This window comes from Protopterus annectens, chromosome 10.part0, assembly GCF_019279795.1.
Source record: "Protopterus annectens isolate FY-2018-M chromosome 10.part0, PAN1.0, whole genome shotgun sequence".
Classification (NCBI taxonomy): domain Eukaryota; kingdom Metazoa; phylum Chordata; order Ceratodontiformes; family Protopteridae; genus Protopterus; species Protopterus annectens.
Window position 1 is genome coordinate 344,220,088 of NC_056744.1, and position 21,576 is coordinate 344,241,663.

General features: G+C 41.7%; 1 protein-coding gene across 3 annotated transcripts in view; it reads left to right on the top strand.

The window, feature by feature from the left end:
- The window catches only part of SOAT1 (sterol O-acyltransferase 1), a 1,410,727-nt gene extending 1,397,619 nt beyond the window's left edge, over positions 1 to 13,108 (top strand). For all 3 annotated transcript variants that reach the window (XM_044085246.1, XM_044085245.1, XM_044085244.1), the window contains exon 16: positions 11,834 to 13,108. In XM_044085246.1, the coding sequence (XP_043941181.1) occupies positions 11,834 to 11,890 (57 nt within the window). In that variant the 3' untranslated portion in view covers positions 11,891 to 13,108. The remainder of the gene's footprint in view (positions 1 to 11,833) is intronic.
- Positions 13,109 to 21,576: the final 8,468 nt, after the last annotated feature.

The following is a 21,576-nucleotide window of genomic DNA, read 5'->3' on the forward strand; positions in this document are numbered from 1 at the left end:
GGACCCACACGAATGGAAACTGGAACCGCAGGTTTTCAACATGTTGACACACAAATGGGGGACCCCAGACACAGATTGTTTTACCTCACCCCAGAACTATCAGTTGGACAAATTTTGCACAATAATTCATCACAAAAAGTTTGGAAAGTAGATGCTCTATCATTCATCTGGAAAAACCTATCAGTCTCTGCTTTTCCCTCTCTGCCCCTGCTCTCCAAAGTTCTACTAAAAGTCAGACAGGACAAACCAAAAATTATTCTGATTGCTCTAGACTGGCCTTGCCAACACTGGTACCCACTCCAGCACAATGTGTCACACCTTCCTCCGTGGCACCTGCCTCAGACACCTTACCTACTGTCTCAGCAGAACTACCAAACTCTGCACACTCCGCTCCAAACTTTGAATCTTGCAGTGTGGCTAATCAACTAATTTCACCCTTGGCATCCCTCAGCAAACCTGTGATGGATGTCATTTTGGAGGCTAGAAGGCCTAGTACTAGAAAATCTTATGCTGACAAATGGAAAAGATTCTGTGCCTGGAACCAGTCAAAAGGAATAAGCACAGCAATGCCCAATATTCCTCAGATTCTGCAATACTTAACTGAGATGCTTCACAAGGGCCTATCTTTTTCTTCCATAAAAATCCATGCCTCTGCCATTTCAGCTCATTATAACACAGAACCTCCCCTCTTCTCTCATCCTCTGCTAAAGCAGTATCTCAGAGGAGCCAAAAAAAAGACCTCCCAGGAGAGCCCCAACTCCTGCATGGGACCTCAGTTTTTTTTGGAAAAACTCACTCTCCCTCCGTTTGAGCCAGCTGCTACTGCAGACCTAAAATTTCTCTCCTGGGAAACAGCTTTCCTTTTAGCAGTCACTTCAGCTAGAAGGATTTCAGGATTACAGGCTCTTATGGCAGTGGAGCCTTTCATCATTTTTCATCTGGACAGGGTGGCTCTCAGGACCAATCCATCTTCCATGCCTAAGGTGGTATCCAGTGTGGCTCTTAATCAGACCATTCATCTGCCATCTTTCTTTCCCAGTGCACAGAACAAGGGTGAGCGGATTCTGCATTCATTGGATGCACACAGGCAACTTAGATTCTAAGGACAAAATCTCTAAGAAAATCTGAACAACTGTTGGTGGCATTTGCTGCAGGGGCAGAGGGAAAAGCTATTTCAAAGCAGACTATTTCCAATGGATAAGCCATTGTATTTGTTTCTGCTATATGCACCATGGTAAACCTATCCCCAAGGGGATCAGATCTCATCCCACCAGGGCTGCATCTACCTCTGCAGCCTTTTTCAGAGGGGTTCCTACCAGAGACATTCTAGAAGCTGCTACCTGGAGCTCAGTTCATACGTTCACCAAACCTTACCTTCTACCTGTCTTCTTTAAATCCAGAGCTGGCTTTGCCACTGCTGTCCTGCAGGGCCTTATAGCTGCTCCTAATGGTGTATAAATCCATCCTCCCAACCATAGCTTTGGGAATCTACCCAAATGTAATGACTGCAGCAATGAAACACGAAGAACATAGTACAGTTGTGTACACTTACCATAAATGTAGATGTTCGAGTGTATTCATTGTTGCAGTCCTGGTTACCCCAGCCCCCTGTTTTTTTCTCTTCCTATATCTCTCCTTTCTTTTACTATGCTTAAAAGCCTTTTTGGTGTATTTGCTTTTGTTTGGAGGTATATTTTTTGTGTTTTAAATTTTATATCTATATATATATATATATATATAAATAACATTTTTTGTGTTTTAAATTTTTTATATATATATATCTATCTATATATATTGCTCCCCATTTGGGGGGCACCTGACATCTTGGGCAAGAAAAACTGATGTAATGGCGTCAGTTGCATGTTTTATACCCCTGACGACCTGACGTCATGGAAGAAGGGACAGCAACCGACGCAGGACCCAAGACTTTGTTAATCGGGCCGACTGAGGGCAACCTGCCAGCAGATTACCCAAATGTAATGACTGCAACAGCGAATAGACTGGAACATCTACATTTATGGTACGTGTACACAACGGTACTTTCCTCATAATGCGTCCATTCCCATCCTGTCTATCAGTCTTGCAATAATAGACTTCAGTAATGAATTCTCTTCCATACCCTCCTTCCTAAAACAACACACAGGCACCCCAGTCCTCAAACCTGAGCCCCCATATATTCCCTCATGCTTTCTATTCAAAAATTGACAACCAAATTGAGAAATGATTTGATGAAATCCGCACAAATGTTCCAACAGCGGCCGACGGTCTTTGGCCTTGGTTTGCAGTATTTACAGAGATCACTTACTTCCCACTCTTTTCAACATCTATACATCCTTTATTTCCCTTCCAACATGATTTCTCCATCTATACATCCTTTATTTCCCTTCCAACATGATGTCTGCACTTTGGAAACAAGCTGTAATAAAACACAAAGTTGAAAGCCCCAGTGACTTTTCATCAGTTTCAGTCCTACTACTCACCCTAGGTAAAAATCTTTGAAAAACTAGTTTTCTCCCAGCTTAGAAAATTTGGTCAAAAATTCATCATCCTTTTTCCACAGCAGCAGTGGTTCCAGGCTAGCCTTGATACCATGACAACTCTACACCGTCACTGATGATACCCTCATGAACATGAACAAGGGACTTTTCACAGGTGCTATCTTCACTGACATGACAAAAAATATTAACTTGGTGGACACTGACTTCTGTTAAACTCCCTTGTGTCATCTGGAATCAGTCATGACCCTCTTCCATGGTTAAGAATTTTTTCGGACTGGAGAGACTAGTCCAAATTTGATGCTGTTTTCCGTCCTCATCCAAAATTAAAATAGTATCCTAACGCTCCATCTCACTACCCATGGGCTTCCCATATCTCAGTATCTTGCCCCAGGGCTGTCAAAGACGAACTTGAAGACCTTTCTAGCCTCTGTAACCAGTTACTGAAAAATAAACGTATACTGACTACCAAGAAAACAGAACCTGTGATTTTTGGTACCAAGCAAAAGCTCTCTGCTGCACCCAATGAATGGATCATTCAGTCTGGCAACTAGTTGCCCTTAGAAACAACTACTCACTTCAAACACCTAGTTGTCCAGCTTGACCAGAGCCTAAGCTTTCAAAATCATGTCTGTGCCAACAATTCAGAAGTCAAGTCCCTACTTTTCTAGTTCTAAAACATCTTCCACTTCCTGTCCCCTGCGAACAGAGTAGCCATTGGCAAAGGGATACTGAAGGCCAAACTACAGTACGGCCTTCCAGCAAGAAAAAAAATGATGTTTGTCCAAACCACTGCCAGCAGTATCTGTAGATTTATCTCTGCCCACAAAAAAATTTTTTACCATAGTGTCCTTTAAAAGTCAAAATGGCTTCCATATTAAACAAAGTTTCTTAATTCTTTACTGTATTTGCCTTTATTCCTCGCTGTATTTGCCTTAACTGCTGCCTAGCATCCTGTTAAAAAAATCCTCAAATTTGTAATTTATCCATTGTCTTAACTACTGTGTAAAAACAATGTTTATAATTGGTTAATTCTACATTTTGAACTGTGTAATGCTAATGTATGATGCTACTTTCCACGTTGTGTACAGAGGTCCTCCCTCAACCTCCACTTTTCAATTTCTATACTTCATTATAATGCATTGTTAATGACCCATTTTTTCTAATTGTATGATTCTACTTTAAGATGTTACTTTTCCTGTACTGGGTTGCTTTTCTTGTACTGGGGAGCTTTTCTTCCCAGACCTCCACTGAAAACGGGCTCAACAAGGCCCAGTGGACTTCCCCAGTTAACAAACTGCAAATAAATAAAGGTGCACCCTTCTGTAGTCTACCATGCTTACAGACTCTTACACCTGAGATTCCTCTTTTTTGCCAGCAGATTAATCTTACCTACAAGCCAAGATTAAAGTCTCATATAACTCATTCCTTATTTACTCCTAGGGATGGATGTCACTGTACTGACCACAATTTTTCAATACTATTCCTCCTCCCCCACATTTGGGAGTCCATCCCACTAAAGATTTAAATGATGCCTTCCTACCACATTTTCCACAGCTAGTTTAAAAATATTTGAACCATGAACTACAGTAGGTAGCGTAACCTAAGTCCACACCACCCTCATTTTCTTCTTACTGTTCTACCAGTGAAGTCGTACCTCCTACCTCATACTGTATCTTATTTTCCATCCACTTTCTTGACTTTTCATTCCCTCTGCCAACATACCGTGTTGTATACGGTACATAGTACTTGTGTGCACTACATTTTGATTCAGTTATGCAACTTGTCTTACAGTTTAAATGTCGATGTTTTTTGGTCATAGTTGTAGTTTTACTTAGTCTTGTTTGCTTACTTATGAAATGTGCTTCACGACTGATCACTATTCATACTTCCATTTAAAAATTGTCATCTTTATCTTCTTTCTGTTGTGCTGTCCCAGGCTGAGACTGACAGTGGTCCCTTGGGATCAGTGGCACACCTCACTTAACAAATAAAGTAAAATGAAATAAGTAAAATGTCCAGGCCTAGCTTTTTCTCACCCGTTTCAGTCAACCTTTACACTTTCTTATGACTACCGGTCTTCTCTTTATTCTTTAATAGCAAGTGCAAACCAGCTCTTGTCTCCTCGAGACAAAGCCAATGCTCCTGTTTTTCATTTGAAAGAAAGAAGTAAAATGTGGAAAAAATGGCTTACTGCAGGGCTACACAGAAAACCAGTTTTATTTTGTTTAGGTGCAACTTTTAGATTTTTGGATTTTTTTTCTGTCAAATGACTTGTTTAACCACCTGTTTCATTCTTTATACTTTGAGGCCAGTATAGACTCTGCAATGTTCTTAGCTGTCACCACACATGGGGTCCTGTGTGCTGTAGCTCCCCTTTCTAGCTTGATGAACTTTCCATTGTAAGTACAGCCCTTTATTTTGCTCTTCAGATGAAATGGTATCGTTCTCTGGGGGGAGTAACTCTATTAGATGTCCGCACCGAACCTTTGTGGCTGCTGTGTAGTCTGCCTTGAACTTCTGTGATATCCTGTGGCAGCGGGAGGTCTGCATTTTTCCCTGCTGTCCTTCAGACCTACTGACAGTAATTACACAAGGCTTCTAATGCTTATTATTAAATACCTTTTGCAATAAATACAGTTGGCTGACAACTCTGGTATTTACGTAAGGTGCTGCAAATTTTGTAGTGACCTATTTCTGCGCTTGAGAAGACCTGCTGAACATTGTATACCACTGCCCAGTCTTGTGGCTGTACAGTAGCCCATGTCCTTCACTGACCACATGTGACTGGTGGCACAGATCAAGATGCAAGTGCTGCTCCAGTGGGTAGTGGACATTCTCTGTTGTACAACTCCTTGTAGCCTCTCACTGTGAGGCCACTTAATCACTAAATGTCACAGGCATCTGTAAATGATTAAGGACTTAGTTCACACTTTGCTGCTTGTCTTCTGCCTATCTGTTGTGTATATATATATATATATATATATATATATATATATATATATATATATATATATGTAAAATACATGAAATGTACATGCTTTGAAGATGACTTCTCCGTCAAGCATAGTAGCCCATTAGTATGTGCTCACAAAACAAAGCCTGTATACATTGAACTGTAAGAAGTTTACTTCAGTTAATGTGAGCATGTGGTACATCTTCCAGTTTGAGGTGCCTTCCAAGCTTCAGACCTCCTGCTGGAGTTAAACACTGCAGGATAGCACCACTGTTTGCCATGGCTCCTTTTGGGAAAGACCAAGATTTCAATAGCTGTTCAGATGTCAGTCCTTCTGTCCATCTCCCTTGTACATGATAGAGTTCAGTTGTTGTTGTGTTTTTCAGCTTTTTCCGGCTAGGGGTCGCCACAGCGGAACTCCAGTCCGCTAATGATTGGTAGTTGATTTTTACGTGCCGAGTTGCCAGCCCTGACACACAACCTTCAGCAAAGGTATGCCCATTCACGCATGTCTACACGCAGAAGACGCTCTAGCTGAGAATTGAACCGGACAGCGTCTTACTGTGAGGTGACAATGCTACCGCAGCACCACCACCGCGGGTACATGATAGAGTTCAGTACCGATAGTAATTTGTACCTGAGAGCCACGTGCCATTTGCACAGACTGCTATTCTTAGTACCTGAGAGTGTTGCATGCCGTTTACACAGAGTATTATTCCTAGTACCTGAGAGTGTTGCATGCCATTTGCACAGAGTATTATTAATGTTCTTTGTATTTCACTGTTGCAGCCATCACATTTGGGTTATCTGCTTGCAGTAGCCCTCAGTCGGCCTGATTAACAAAGTCTTGGGTCCTGCGTCGGTTGCTGTCTCTTCTTCCGTGATGTCAGGTTGTCAGGGGTATAAAACATGCAGCCGACACCATTACATCAGTCTTTCTTGCCGTGCGGTGCCTGAAGCAGAAGTTTACAAGTGCTGGTCGGCCGACTCCTGAAGTTTTCGTTTTTGAGGTTCAGAATCGAAGTCTTCAACTAAAGCGAAGTACCCCGTTGGGGAAACTTTTTCTTGCTCTTTACCGATGTCACTAAAAGTTAATAATTGCATTTCTTGTGGAAAGCAAATGCCTCATAAAGATTTTCATTTGTACTGTATTCCTTGCCTAGGCCCTGACCACGATGTACCTCGCTGTCGGCTTTGTGCCTTATTTAACCAACGAACTATCCATCGTCGGTATATTTAAGTTTCTAAATATTTTGGTTCTCTGTTCAATTGTCCAGATGTGTCATCTGTTAGCCAACCGACTACCAGCATTCCGAAAAAACGCAAAGATAAAGACAGAGACTGCCTAGGTCCAAAGCTGCTGACGATGCTTCTCCTAAGCCAGTTCGCCGGTACTCAGTGAGGTGCTTTCGCAGCCCCTGATGCCCGCTACTTCTGATTCGCAGGCCTCTACTGAGACCCATTCAGAGTCCGGAATGTCATGAGGTGCTTCAACTGTGGAATCTGCGGATGTCTCTACTTTCGATGGGTCTGGAGCCACTTTGCAGGCACCGGCTTCTAAGGGTGTATTCAGGCCTGCGGACTTGCATATTAAACTGATGCCACCTTCTTCTTTAAGGCCTAAAGCTCAAACCATGTCTAGAAAACCAATGCCCAGGCCGCATGCTCTGACTTCTATGTCTAAAAAACAAATGATAAGAATGGCTGAAGACCTTATAACTTTAATCAGGGGAAGCCAGCCATCCCCTTCTAAGAGACCTAGGACTGAATTTGTTTATGAATCTTCTGACCCAGATTCAGAAATTTTTGTCTCTTCTGATGACCTGGATTTACCCTTATCTGCTTATGAGGATTCTGATGCAGAGGACTCTATTCCCTCTGCATCCCCTCCACAGGATTTCCCTTTTGGTGAAACCTTGCATACTCTAAGGGAGCATTTCTTCTGGGAAAGCCAGGATTAATCTGATTCAAAAAAGAGACTTAGGGACTTCTTACTCCTGCCTCAACACAGGCCTTTAGCTATCCCTCCTGTACTAGACATAGTTGATGATGCCTTTTCAGAATCTAGTTTGGCCCCTGATTCTTTGCCTCCTGCTCCCCAGAAAACCTAATAGGTATTACAGAGTAAAAATCCTACTGCAGATCCTGAGACCATTTCACAGGGACCCTTGGGCATTAAAGCTACTACTGCCAAAAATCCTATCCCTTCTGATAGAGATTCCAGGGCGCTGGATAGATGGGGTAAGAAGGTATACACTTCTGCAACCTTGGCCATTAGGGCCTTAAATTGTCAGTTTCATATGTTAAAGTATCAGCAGCATATTATTGGATTGCTTAAACAGAAAATGATGTTGATTCCTGACTGTGCTGAAAATAAAGATTTACAGGATTTAATGCATTCTGCTGCACAGGTTGGGAAACATACTTTGCAATGTGGTTTTGATTCTTTAGAGGCCTCTTGCAGGGCTTCTGTCACTGGCTCTGTACTTAGAAGGCATTCTTGGCTTAAGGAACAGTCTTTGCCAGATCATGTTTAAGCTAAGTTGTTGGATGCTCCCTTAAATCAGGACCGCCTGTTTGGCAACAAAGCAGAAGTTCTTAAAAAGATGGAGGAAAACGCTAAATCTATGCAAACTGTTAACGATTTCCTACAAGTTCAGCCTCCAAGATTTAGTAGACATTAGCCCTCTAAGAATTGGTCCTTTCTTGCCTCTTCCAGGTCTTCTCAACCCAAAACCAACAGAACCCCCAGGTTTCAGTCCCACGGTACGCACAAGACTAAGCAGTGGGGGGTTTCCGCTTCCAAATCAGGGAGTAGTAAGCCGCCCCCTATGGAACGCTGTCTCAATGACTTGACTTTAAAACTTCCAAGCACTTATCAACTGACTGCTCCTTTAGGGGGAAAGATTGCTCTGCAGGCCAAAAACTGGGAACTCATTACCCAGGACAAATGGGTTTTAATTGTAGTCTCCCAAGGATACAAATTTCACTTCCACACATTACCAACCTTGAATGGTTGGCCAGATCTACCCCCCCAAATCAATGGGCAGAGGCTCAAAAGCAAGTACTCTCTATTAGGCATAAAGGCTATTCAAACTGTACCAGAAGAGTAAAAGGGACAAGGTTTTTATTCAAGACTTTTCCTGGTACCCAGAAAAGACAATTCATGGCGTCCTGTCCTGGACCTTTCTACCTTAAACACTTTTTTGGTGATTCCCAAATTCAAGATCCTAACTCTTCACCAGCTACTTCCTGTGCTAGGCAAAGATGCCTGGTTGGCAGCACTGGATTTGAAGGAAGCCTACCTGCACATCCCAATCAGGGAATCTTGCAGAAGATACCTACCTACGCTTCAAAGCAAGGCTACATGCACTATCAGTTCTCTGCACTGCCCTTTGGCTTATCTACTGTGCCCCGGGTATGCACAAAGTGCCTAGCGCCTGTCATTGCATTTTGCAGGCAAAGAAGAATTCAAATATACCCATACGTGGCCGATTGTCTAATTCAGGCAGAAAGCCAGGACATACTTTTCAATCATCTGGCATTTGTACAAAAGGTGCTGACTTGTCTGGGGTACACCATAAACAAAAAAAAGTCACATCTGGGACCCTGTCAACAAATTGTATTCGTGGGAGCAAGCTTGAACACAACTTCCCAGATGGCTTTCCTCATGCCAGAGAAACAAATTCACTTGACAACTTACTTCAAACTAGTGGCCACGAAACCCTGCTGTCTGCAAGAGAAATACTGCAAGCCTTGGGGTTCATGGCCTCCTGCATTCTACTAATTCCATATGCAAGACTGCATATGAGGAAACTACAGTGGTATCTAAAAAGCCTATGGTGTCAACATTCTCAGGATCTAGAAGCAATGATTCCTGTCATATCTTGCCTACGCCTAGAGTTTCTTTGGTGGGCAGAGGCTTGCCACCAAAACAAGGGACTACCATTCACTCTACCCCCTGCCGCCCAAACCCTAACAACAGACATCAGACTATGCATGGGGGGCTCACCTGGCAGGGCAGTGCATTCAGGGCAAATGGAACCCAAGTCAAATGCACCTGCATATCAATCAAAAAGAGATGTTAGCTGTACAGAATGCTCTGACAGCCCTCAAAGACCACATTCTTCTAGGACAGTTAATGACAAGGACAACACTGCTGTTATGTGGTACATAAACAAGCGGGGGGGGGGTACCCATTCTTACCCCTTCTGCAGACTAGCCATGGCATTGTGGAACACAGCCTTGAGCTACCAAGTGCATCTACAAGCTCAATTCCTGCCAGGAAAACTAAATACACTGGCAGACAGACTAAGCAGAAACCTCATGGACCCACACAAGTGAAAACAAAGATTTTCAACATGTTGACAAACAAATTGGGGAGCCTAGAAATAGACTTGTTTGCCTCCCCCCAGAACTACCAATTGGACAAATTTTGCACAAGGACTCCCCACAAGCAAGCTTGAAAAGCATATGCTCTGCCCTTCAGCTGGAAAAACCTTTCAGTTTATGCCTTTCCTTCTCTGCCTCTCCTCTCCATAGTACTGCTAAAGATCAAACAGGGCAAACCAAGGATGATATTGATTGCACCAGACTGGCCACGCCAACACTGGTACCCCCTCTTGCGCAGTGGGTCACTGTTGGCCCCATGGCACCTGCCTCTGACCACTACCCTGTTATCTCAGCAGGAGAACCAGATTCTGCACCCTCAACTTCAAACCCTGAACCTAGCAGCCTGGCTAATTACCTAATATCTCCCTTACCATCCCTCAGTAAACCAGTGATGGATATCATTTTAGAGGCAAGGAGGTCTAGTACTAGAAAATCCTATGCTGAAAAATTGAAAATATTCTGTGCCTGGAACCAATCTCAAGGGATGAGCACATCGGCGCTCAACTTACCTCAGACTTTACAATACTTAACTGAGATGCTTCACAAGGACCTTTCTTCTTCCTCCATCAAAATTCACACCTCCGCCATCTCAGCTCATTATAACACAGAAACTCCCCTCTTCTCTCATCCATTGCTTAGGCAATTCCTCAGAGGGGCCAAATATTTAAGACCACCCAGGAGAGCCCCCAACTCCAGCCTGGGACCTTAACTTTGTGTTGGAGAAACTCACTCTTCCTCCTTTCGAGCCAGCTGCTACTGCAGATTTAAAATTCCTTTCTTGGAAAACAGATTTCCTTTTAGCAATCACTTCAGCAAGGAGGGTATCTGAATCACAGGCCCTTATGGCAGTGGAGCCTTTCATCATCTTTCATGTGGACAGGGTGTCCTTCAGAACCAATCCCTCCTTCATGCCCAAGATGGTATCCGGTGTGGCTCTCAATCAGTCCATTCATTTGCCAACCTTCTTTCCTAATCCACAGAACAAAGGAGAACGAATACTGCACTCCTTAGATGTGCACAGACAACTTCGATTTTACTTGAACAGGACTAAACCTTAAAGGAAATCTGAACAACTGCTGGCGGCATTTGCTGCAGGGGCAGAGGGGAAGGCTATTTCAAAGCAAGCCATTTCTAAATGGATAGGCCATTGCATTCATTTCTGCTGTAAGCACCATGGAAAACCTATCCCACAGGTGAACAGACCCCATTCAGCCAGGGCTGCATCTACCTCTACATCCTTTCTCAGAGGTGTCCCTACCAGGGACATCCTAGAAGTTGCCACCCAGAGTTCTGTACATACGTTCACCAAGCATTACCATTTGCCAATTTTCTCTAAATCCAGAACTGGCTTTGCCACTGCAGTCTTGCAGGGTCTTATAACTGGTGCTAATGCTATCTAAATTCCTCCACCCATCCTTTAGCTTTGGAAATCTATCCAAATGTGATGACTGCAACTGTGGAACACGAAGAACATAGTACAGTTGTGTACACTTGCCATAAATGTAGATGCTCAAGTGTATTTACTGTTGCAGTCCTGGTTACCCTCCCTCCAGCCCCCTGATTTTTTTGGCAATACCTCTACTCTCCTTTACTATGCTTAAAAGCTTTTTGGTGTATTTGCTTTTTTATTGGAGGTCTATCTGGGGCAAGAAAAACTGATGTAATGGCGTCGGCTGCATGTTTTATACCCCTGACAACCTGACATCACGGAAGAAGAGACAGCAACTGACGCAGGACCCAAGACTTTGTTAATCAGGTCGACTGAGGACTACTGCAAGCAGATAACCCAAATGTGATGACTGCAACAGTGAATACATTCGAACATCTACATTTATGGTAAGTGTACACAACTGTACTTTCCTAATACCTGAGAGCGTCACATGCCGTTTACACAGAGTATTATTCCTAGTACCTGAGGGTGTTGCATGCTATTTGCATAGAGTATTTATTCTATAGCTGATTTGACTCTGTATTTGCTCTTGTTTTGCAGCCTTCCTTACTCGACTTGGTGAAACCACGCTCTTGGACTTGTCGTGTCAGTAGCTAGGAGAACAGACTGGTGGATTTTGTGCTTGGAAACTGAAGAAACATACTGTGCAGCCATACTGGGATCACTTTAACCTCTTCTACTTAACCAAATAAAAAAAGTTTATTTTGTACCTACTGTCCAAACCAGACAGGCCCTGGTTTTCAACTGCTGTAAACTGTTACACTGTAGTGTTGAACCATCTGTAGGCTTCCAGGATCGAACACAAGTTTTAATGGTTTCTGTCAGTGTTCTAAGTGACCTGTAGTAAGTTTTTTTTTTTTTTATGAATTTGTAGTGAGTTTGACCCCCCCTCCAGCACTGTAGATGACGTTTTCAGAATTCTTGAGGTTATATAGGTATATATTTTTCATTGAGTTCTTTAATGCTGTTAAATGAATGTAAGCGGGAATACTTTTAAAAATACTTGTTTGACATACTTACATTTGGTTCGCTTTATGATTTTCCACTCACTTTGCTTCCCTGTTGCCCCCCCCCCAGAAAAGTAACGGTCCATGCTTTACATACACATTGCAGGTTCCAGTAGTCCCAGTCATGCCAGATTCTTGTTTTTATTTTTCTTTTTGGAGATTCACACCATGTCCAACTATCTGCTGATGCCAGAAACAGGTCAGTAAAATTTCATGCTGATTGGCACCTGGCCAGCTGTGCTGTTGTCAGTCTATTAACCCATGATTTGCTGCTGCTTTTTGAAAGGAGCTTGATAAAAGTCTATGAAAGGTCTCCCTTCCCACACATACTCATACCGGAATCCTTTTTTTTTTTTTTTTTTTTTTTAACTTTAGTAAAAGGATAAGTGTGGTTCTCTCCTGCTGACCTCTTCTTTTGTATTTAAAGAAGATTTAATGTTTTATATAATAAAACACTTCCAAAAACAAATTCATTTTTTCTCATAATTGGGGATGATGTGAAAAATGCTGTTAAACGTAGTGACATGACCAGTGACCTGTACAGAGCAAGACCCTGGAATACTTTATAAATTCAGAATGCTGCGAATTCGGTCTTAAACCACTTCTGATTTTTTTTCATTACTAAGATGTTAGTATCACTGCATGTCTTTTGGAAGTGGTGGGGGTATATAAATTGAGAAGCTGGGGAGATTGGCACAACTGGAAAAGCTTCAGCTCATATGACAGAAGTACCCTAGTTGCTTACTTGATACTGGCCGCTACACATATCCCTTCATGTTGGCGGAGAGGCGATATTCTAGGAATGGACCAAATACAAAACATAAAGGAAGGCCACGCTACACATATCCCTTCATGTTGGTGGAGAGGCGATATTCTAGGAATGGACCAAATACAAAACGTAAAGGAAGGCCACGCTACACATATCCCTTCATGTTGGCGGAGAGGCGATATTCTAGGAATGGACCAAATACAAAACGTAAAGGAAGGCCACGCTACACATATCCCTTCATGTTGGTGGAGAGGCGATATTCTAGGAATGGACCAAATACAAAACATAAAGGAAGGCCACGCTACACATATCCCTTCATGTTGGTGGAGAGGCGATATTCTAGGAATGGACCAAATGCAAAACATAAAGGAAGGCCGTTTGGGTCCAAGAGAAAACAGTGTTCCTCATCTCTCCTCTCAGAAGAAAAAAATAATCTGGTGTAAATGGCCCTTGGTGTGAGTATTGCTGCTAGGGAAATAGCTTGGCTTTCCTGTTTATGTTTTGGCCTGTCGTTGGATTACCAGTTATGTATTTGTAAATAAAGTACCCATCTCCCGAGAATGAATTGCACACTCAGTTGCATGTAGCTAGGGCAGTTTTTGGTGCGTCGCTTAGGGGACACATATATGCAGACATCTATGATTCCACGCTCCTTTCTGTTTAATCATTTTGTCTAATTCAAGAGACTTTTAAGACAGGCTTGTTGAGTTCCATGCGAAAGTCAACATTGGGCTGTATACATTCATACTTTGAGAGAGTAGTAAATGATTTCTGCAATTTCCTGTGAACAGCACTGGGAACAAACACTTGTACAGGATCAGTGGACCAAAGCACAGCTACGGGTTGCATTTTGCAGCAAATTGTGAAGTCGTATCGCTGTTGCATTTTTGTAGACTAACTGGTTAACTGCATAGTTAGGACCAGGCGGATACAGCATTGTTCATGTTACAGAACTAATAGGAACATGTTTACTGAAAGAGAAAAGTATGTACTAACTTCCATTTGTTCTACACACAGGAAAATTAAAAGGGCTCAGAAGGTAGTGCCTGCAAAGCTCCCACCCCCAACCTGAGGGGAGAAATGGAGCTTGTGTTACTAAAGTACCATAAAACCAGTAGCTGGTCATAAACCAGGACTGGTAACCAAAGTCTGATGTGCTTTTATGCGCATGCAAATGCCCTGTACATGTAACTCTGTTACAGAATTGAATGGAAGGTGGTTTATCTTTCATTGGAGAAGAGAAGTAGGAACTGTGAGGTGGCTGGCAGCTTTGTTGAATTCACTTAACTTCAGGGTACTGCCAGTGGTTCAAAGTTTCTGTTAGGTTGATAATCCAGTTCCACTCAGTAATTCATTAGATTGATAATGTCAGAAATTCAGAAATTTATTTTTATTTCTTAAATGTAACAAAATAAGAACAAGTTGTATGGACCAAGTCTCAAGTGTCATCAGTAACGGTTTAACATCCAGGAGGTATGGGATGGACCAAGTCTCAGATGTCATCAGTAAGGGTTTAACATGCAGGAGGTATGGGATGGACCAAGTCTCAGATGTCATCAGTAAGGGTTTAACATGCAGGAGGTATGGGATGGACCAAGTCTCAGATGTCATCAGTAATGGTTTAACATGCAGGAGGTATGGGATGGACCAAGTCTCAGATGTCATCAGTAAGGGTTTAACATGCAGGAGGTATGGGATGGACCAAGTCTCAGATGTCATCAGTAATGGTTTAAGATGCAGGAGGTATGGGATGGACCAAGTCTCAGATGTCATCAGTAAGGGTTTAACATGCAGGAGGTATGGGATGGACCAAGTCTCAGATGTCATCAGTAAGGGTTTAACATGCAGGGGGTTATTTTGTTTTATAGCTGTAACTTCATTTCTTTTCTCTTCAGCAGTCTCTAACAAAACCTTTACAAGTAGCATTTCTTACTACTCCCCCCTTTCATTCCAGGGGGCATCCTTATGCTGTGCAAGAGTCACCGATGGGACACTTTCTAGGTCTGATGGAGTGGCTTCTGCTTCTCCCTTGGCATCCTTCCTTTACTGTAGTGGCTGCTGTAAACTCCCCTAATTCTGGCAGGCTCTGGGAAGCATGTTTCTTTTGCTGACTTCCCTAGCCTGTGCACATACCCAGAATGGCTTTATGTACGTGGCGGGACCTTGCCTTCCCCAGCCTGTGCACATACCCAGAATGGCATTGTGTGCATGGCAGGACCTTGCCTTCCCCAGCCTGTGCACATACCCAGAATGGCATTGTGTGTGTGGCAGGACCTTGCCTTCCCCAGCCTGTGCACATACCCAGAATGGCAGTGTGTGCATGGCAGGACCTTGCTCTGTGGTTGCAACACTCTGTGTTCCCTCTAGTTATCACCCAAGTTGTTTGCCAGAAATGCCTGACACTTGGCATTGTGAGTCTGGGACTACATGGAAAGTCTGCCAGCTTGGGTTTGCAAGCACCATCACTTTGTTGTTGAACTACCATAGTATGTATGGCCAAAATGGCCATCTCAGGTAATACACTGACGGTACTCCACTGACAGGGTACTTGTAGCTTGAGTCCTTCATTTTGCTGTCTTTATCTACTTCTGATGGCACTGGTATAAATATGTTGGCTTTTTTTTTCTTGGTGAACTTTCTGTTAAGAATTTTCCCTGTGAACCCATAGAATGATGTGCGGTTGAAAATGTTCGGTTTTGGAAGCAGAATGTGTGTTGTTCTCTGACTGCACTGTATTTTTACAATATGGGCAAGTACTACCCCTCAGTATTGTACTAACGTATTGTATTCACCAATGCACTTTTTATTGTGCCAGTTATATTGCTCAGTAATTTGTTTTTGTTTTAACTGCCATATTAATTTTATTTTACTGCATTGTTTATTTTCAGCACCACCTTGTAAAGTTGACTTATTGCCACTGAGTGCAAACCTACTGATCACATTTAGTGGTAGGTGTTGGTTAACAGGTAACCATGAATCAAATCAGTTGTGGGGGGGACTGAGCAACCTGCTGATTTCTCATAATGCTTTTCCTCTGGGAGGTCAGTACATAATTGTCAAACGAGTTTCTGTACTGGTCATGGCTTCACTTGTTACATTTGAGTGGCAGAGTGAATTAAGGCAGAGCTGTGCTAACACACTTTACGTTCCGTTCATCAGGATTTGATTCACACAGGAAACAGTACATTTTGTCAATTACCAACTGTTCAGTAATGCATAGCTGCTCGAAACTGCACACTGTTATGACAAATTCCTCTTCTCCAAAGTACAGAGGAGTTTGAATTGATTGTATAAGTAACATAAGTGCAGAAAATCGGCTTATTTTCTGTCATGGGTAAGAGGAGCAAATAAATAAAATAAAATTTCTTTTCCGTTTGCAAAGCATTTTACTTTTGGGTGAATGATGGCCTAGACTGCTTCACACAGCTTTTTTCTTGCACTTTTGCAGCTCTGACCAGTCATATTACCAGACTGGACTTGCCACTTCCACTGAAGGAGCAGTGCTTGTGTTTAAACCAGGTATCATTTGGTTAATACATGCTGAAAAATGTCCCTTCTGACAGTTTTTTCATAAACTGTCTCCATCCATTGCCTGTAAATGCTAGTATCTGGCCAGTGGTATACTTGTAAGACATCATGTAGCCCTTTGTTACACAGTGATTTTCCAGTCTCTTTCTGAGACTGAGCTTAGTACACATCACAGTATGACATACATAGAGGTTTGTGCACGCAGTGCCTTAATTCTTCCAAAAGGTAGGTGCTGCAGTGCAGCTGTCTTCCACTAGGAGGCAACACACATCCTTCTTAAAGGATGAAAGATGTTTGGAAGTTGCATGCGAGTCTTTAGGATTTGACTTATTAGTGCATTAGGTATTGTGTTGGTGAGTTAAAGGTCAACATTTCGCTACTGCATTTCATATTGATTTGTTTGTGCTTAACTGATGGGCTTTATTTTATGCCTTTACTGCAGCAGTATCCTTGTCTTTGATTTCATATTTTTCTTTTGAAACACAGATCCAGTAATTCATAGTCTGGATGCACAAATAGTTGCCTTAGTCAGCATTGATCAAAATTTACAGGTAAATGTGATGCACCAACATTCCTGAGATATGTGCAATGAGCGAGTGTTGTGCGTGTCAGAGCAAGGGTAATATAAAAACATTTGATATGGCTTGGTTCCTGTGGTAAAACCAGCTGACATTTCTGCTAATTTAGTTAGCAGAGAGTCTTAATCTGTTGCATTTTAATACATTTGCTAGACTTCTGTTTTAGAAAACAATAGGGAATATAAGCGGAAATGATTATTCTTATTCTGGGCTTTGGATTGGGGGGGGGGGGTTGGTGACTGTACATTACCAGCAGTTAGTTTCAGGTGTACGTGTGTGTTTGTGTATGTATGGGAGTGATACATACATATACATATATATATATATATATATATATATATATATATATATATATATATATATATATATATGAAGCACAGTGGATTAGTTGACAGCATTTTAACCTCATAGCAAGAGGTTCCTTGGTTCAATTCTCAGCTGGGGTGCCTTCTTTGCAAAGTCTGCATGTTCTTACTGTGTTTGCATAGGTTTCCTCCGGGTGTTCTGGTTTCTTCCCACATTCCAAAAACATGCATAGGTGGATTGGACACTCTAAATTGGTTATAGTTGTGAGTGTGTGGTGTGGTTGAACTACCGTGGCAGGGCTTAGCCACCTGGTGGCTCTTGGCTTTAGATGTTTGTCAGTGTTGAAAAGACACCCTGACCCCACATGCAAAAATGGAAGAAGGGATTTTGGATGGCTATTTTCCTTATTTGTATGTCTGATTCTGCCCTGGGTTGTGGCTGAAAAGGGTCCTCGGACCAGTCCACCTATTCATTTAGCAGATGCAAAATAAAAAAGGTTGTGCTTTACACATGCACCATTGACATTGTTGTGAGCTATTGAGAACATTTCAGATTGAGGACTTGTACTTTTGTAAAGCTGCAAGGTTTCTGTTTACATTTTGAACTTCCATGTATATTAACAGGCCTGCTGATTTTAGTTACCTTGCAGCAGAGTTATTACTGTGAACTAAGTTTAGTATTTGATGACCAAATGCAGGGAAGCTTACTTGCACTGTCAGGGCTGTTTAGTGGAAAGCTGTTGTTCCTTGTTATTTTTTTGTCAAAGTTTAAATTATAAAAATGATTTTGGCTGCCGCTCTCATAAACTTGACTCATTTAACTGTGAAGCCTTTCTGTAGGGATTTATTGCAAACAGTGTCCAGTAGTAAGTTCACAGATTTTCATCAACGATTTATGCATTTGTGTTCATCTTTGAGTCTGACATTTGTTTCCATGATGCCCTTCTTCCATGCAAACTTTGTGTGTGAACTTCAGGGAACCAGACTTGGTTGTAAATGTACATGCTGACTTATAAGGTGATTATCAGTAAGGATTTATGGTGTAGCCAGACATTAAGATCATCAACACAAAACCTGGAAGCCTACCGATTGTAGAGTTTAACATTGGTTTGAACCAAACCTGAACTGTAAATAATGTAAACTGTGGAAAATGCATTTTTTTGCCCTTAAGATTATGGTTCAGAAATTGTAGAACTTAGTAGGTGGCAAGTAGGCTATTTCGTCAGACTGGTCTGGTCTCATTTACGTGAGTTACTGCTGCCATCCATTGTGTTTAAGTAACACCAGGAGATGCACGACTGCCCACCCATTCTTATTCCAGCTGATGGAATATCTTTCATTTAATCACCTTTCTGGCATATCTTACACCTGCAGTATTCTTTGTTTTAACTCAGCTGGTAGTTAACGTAGTTAAGTGTTCTGTTTTTTTTTCTTTTTGCACTTTCCCCAAATGTGTGACTTGTACAGTCTTCCACAGTATGACTGTGATTATCCCCTTTGCCATTACTTTTCCAATTACAAGTCATCCGGCAGTTGGTACTAAAATATTAAGCTGTTTAATGTCTTTTCTCAGAGTGAGAGTATTTTTTTTTTTTGGCTTCCAGACCGGGAGATCTAAAACTGAGAGGCATATTAGTATAAGTTGAAGCTTAGTTTAGTCATTGGTCTTAGCTAACAGTACCTCTCTGACTTGGTAATTAACCATTTTTAATGTTTACCTCCTCAGGTAGTGATATGAAGGAGTACTGTGTGCGGTAAAGAAGAGTCCTACCTCTTACTCCGTCCAGTTTAATAAACAAACCAATGATGCATGCAGCATTCCTAATAGGTTCTTTCTTTGTACCACCAGTCACACGCAAGTTTTGGCACCCACTGTTATTGGTTTTGTCTATGGGTTTTTGTGTCATTTGTTATTTCTGTTGTAGATAGTGCATACATTCCAATACAGAAGCTAATATTCTGTTGCTTTCTCAGTAAATTAGGTGATTTTCTTATATTTGTAACTAGACAGTAGCCAGGAAAATTGTTTATATCGATAAAGCTTTCTCATTTCCAGTTTTGTTTTATTGTTTTGCTACCCATTGCTGTCTGTATTTTAAGTTTTTACATAGCTTTGTTGTTTCAAGCAGATTTCATTAGGTTACAAAAAGGTAAATTTTGCAAAGTTTGTAATGTAAATGATCACTTTTGTAGTACAGGGGAGAGGTGATCTAAAGAATGAGATGTACCAGGTGCAGATAGGTAGGATACGCCCTTGGGTTGTGTCATTTTCATACACGTTTCACAGTCTTTTTTATTTGATGTTTAATATTCTGCTGCTTCTTTCTCAGTCTACCACAGACCAGCACAAGGCTTAACCCTTTGTCTTAGCTGTTTCTGCTGACTCGCACCTTCTCTTGAAAAGCCCTCCATTGAGTAGGTGCCCAGTTTTAATCATGACATGTACAAGCTAGTGGGCTAAGAGTACCTGTGTCTCAGGTCATCAGTACAGTAGTGCAAGGCTGCAAACGCAACTTAAGGTGGCAGGCATTTTAAGAAACACACTGGAGAGAGAGCTGGAATGCCAGTCAGACATGCACACAGTCATACATTGTGTACATGTACAAGTGCCCAATTGTGCAGACATGCACACGCTAAGCTCTGGTGCTTGAAGGGTGTTCACGGTCTGTCTGAGAGCCCCTGTGTTTTGGCTACAGATGCTTTAGGCTCCCTCCCCTTGTAAAGAGAGAGTCTCCATTGGGTGCTTGGTTCTTTGCTATTCCTGCCAGCACTTATGAGTCCATTCCTAAAATTGGGTGGTTTGTACTGTTGACAAAAGCCCTACTGGCTTTTTTATTCTTATTATTATTGTTGTTTGAAAAGTCGCACACTGCAAGATAATAGCAGGGAGAAATGCAAGTGATAAACACTTTAGACATCAGACTTCCGGAATGACATTCATAATCTCCCCTACTTGAATATACATTTTTCCTAGTTACAGATGTGAAATGAGAAATGTTGCATACCGAATTAAATAATTGTATTTGTAAACTGTTATTTTTCCCCAACACCTGCACCCATCCTATTCGAGTAGTACATGACCCTACCTGCTGTTGCTGGGTGAGTACTGTACGGTGTTTGTGTTGGGGGAACTTTCCTCTGTGGTTTTTAGAACCTGATTGGCTGCTGGCACCAATCACTTTTTCAATAGCAGGTATTTTGCTTACTGGAATAAAGGTGTCTGTAAATTGATGAGAAAAAGACTGCATTCCATTCTGTATTATTTGAAAATTAATATGTGGCATATATGTTTATATTTAATAACACTGAAGTTCGGTGATTATGAAGACCTATTGATCAGACATTTTGATTGTTGGAAACCATGGAAATCATTATGCCTGAGTAACAACTGTCCTGCTGCTTTCTTTTTACATTAAAATAAACTTTGTTTTTTATAAAGTGGATGCATTTCTTAATTATTTTACTTGAACCCTCTGAAGACTGTGAACCAGCCTGGGAAGAAAAGTAATTTCTAGACGGAGCATTTAGGCATATTAGTGTGGAAGTGCGTGCCTTTCCTTCCTTGACTCTTGAGTAGTCCTGTTAGGATTTGAACTCTGTCATTATTTTGCAGACAGAGTTGCTTCAGTCACTCAGTTGTTTTACACAGTGTATTGCAACGCAGAGCACTGCATATCATTAATCTTTTAAGGATGGATGTTACATGCATGATTTAACTTTGAGAACTTGAGTCACTGGTTTTTGATTGAAATGATCCCTTCTCCACCAATAAGAACTTGACACATTTTTTAGAAGCTCATATGCCCTGGGTCAGACATACATTAATGATTACACATGCTGCGATGTCATCTGACTCTGCATAACTGACACCATGGTCCCCCATCTCTGCCACTTTTTTTCTGCTGCTTGCATACTTCAGATTCCAGTTCATGTTTATTTAGATGCTTTTTACAAAAACCATAACAGTGGAAAAATAACATTAAAACATAATAGCAATACTAAATTAAAATAATATTAAATGTGACAAAATGTCATCAAACCACATCGTTGTAAGCTAATAAGTTTGTAGAGCCTGTATTACACCAGCCAGAGTAGA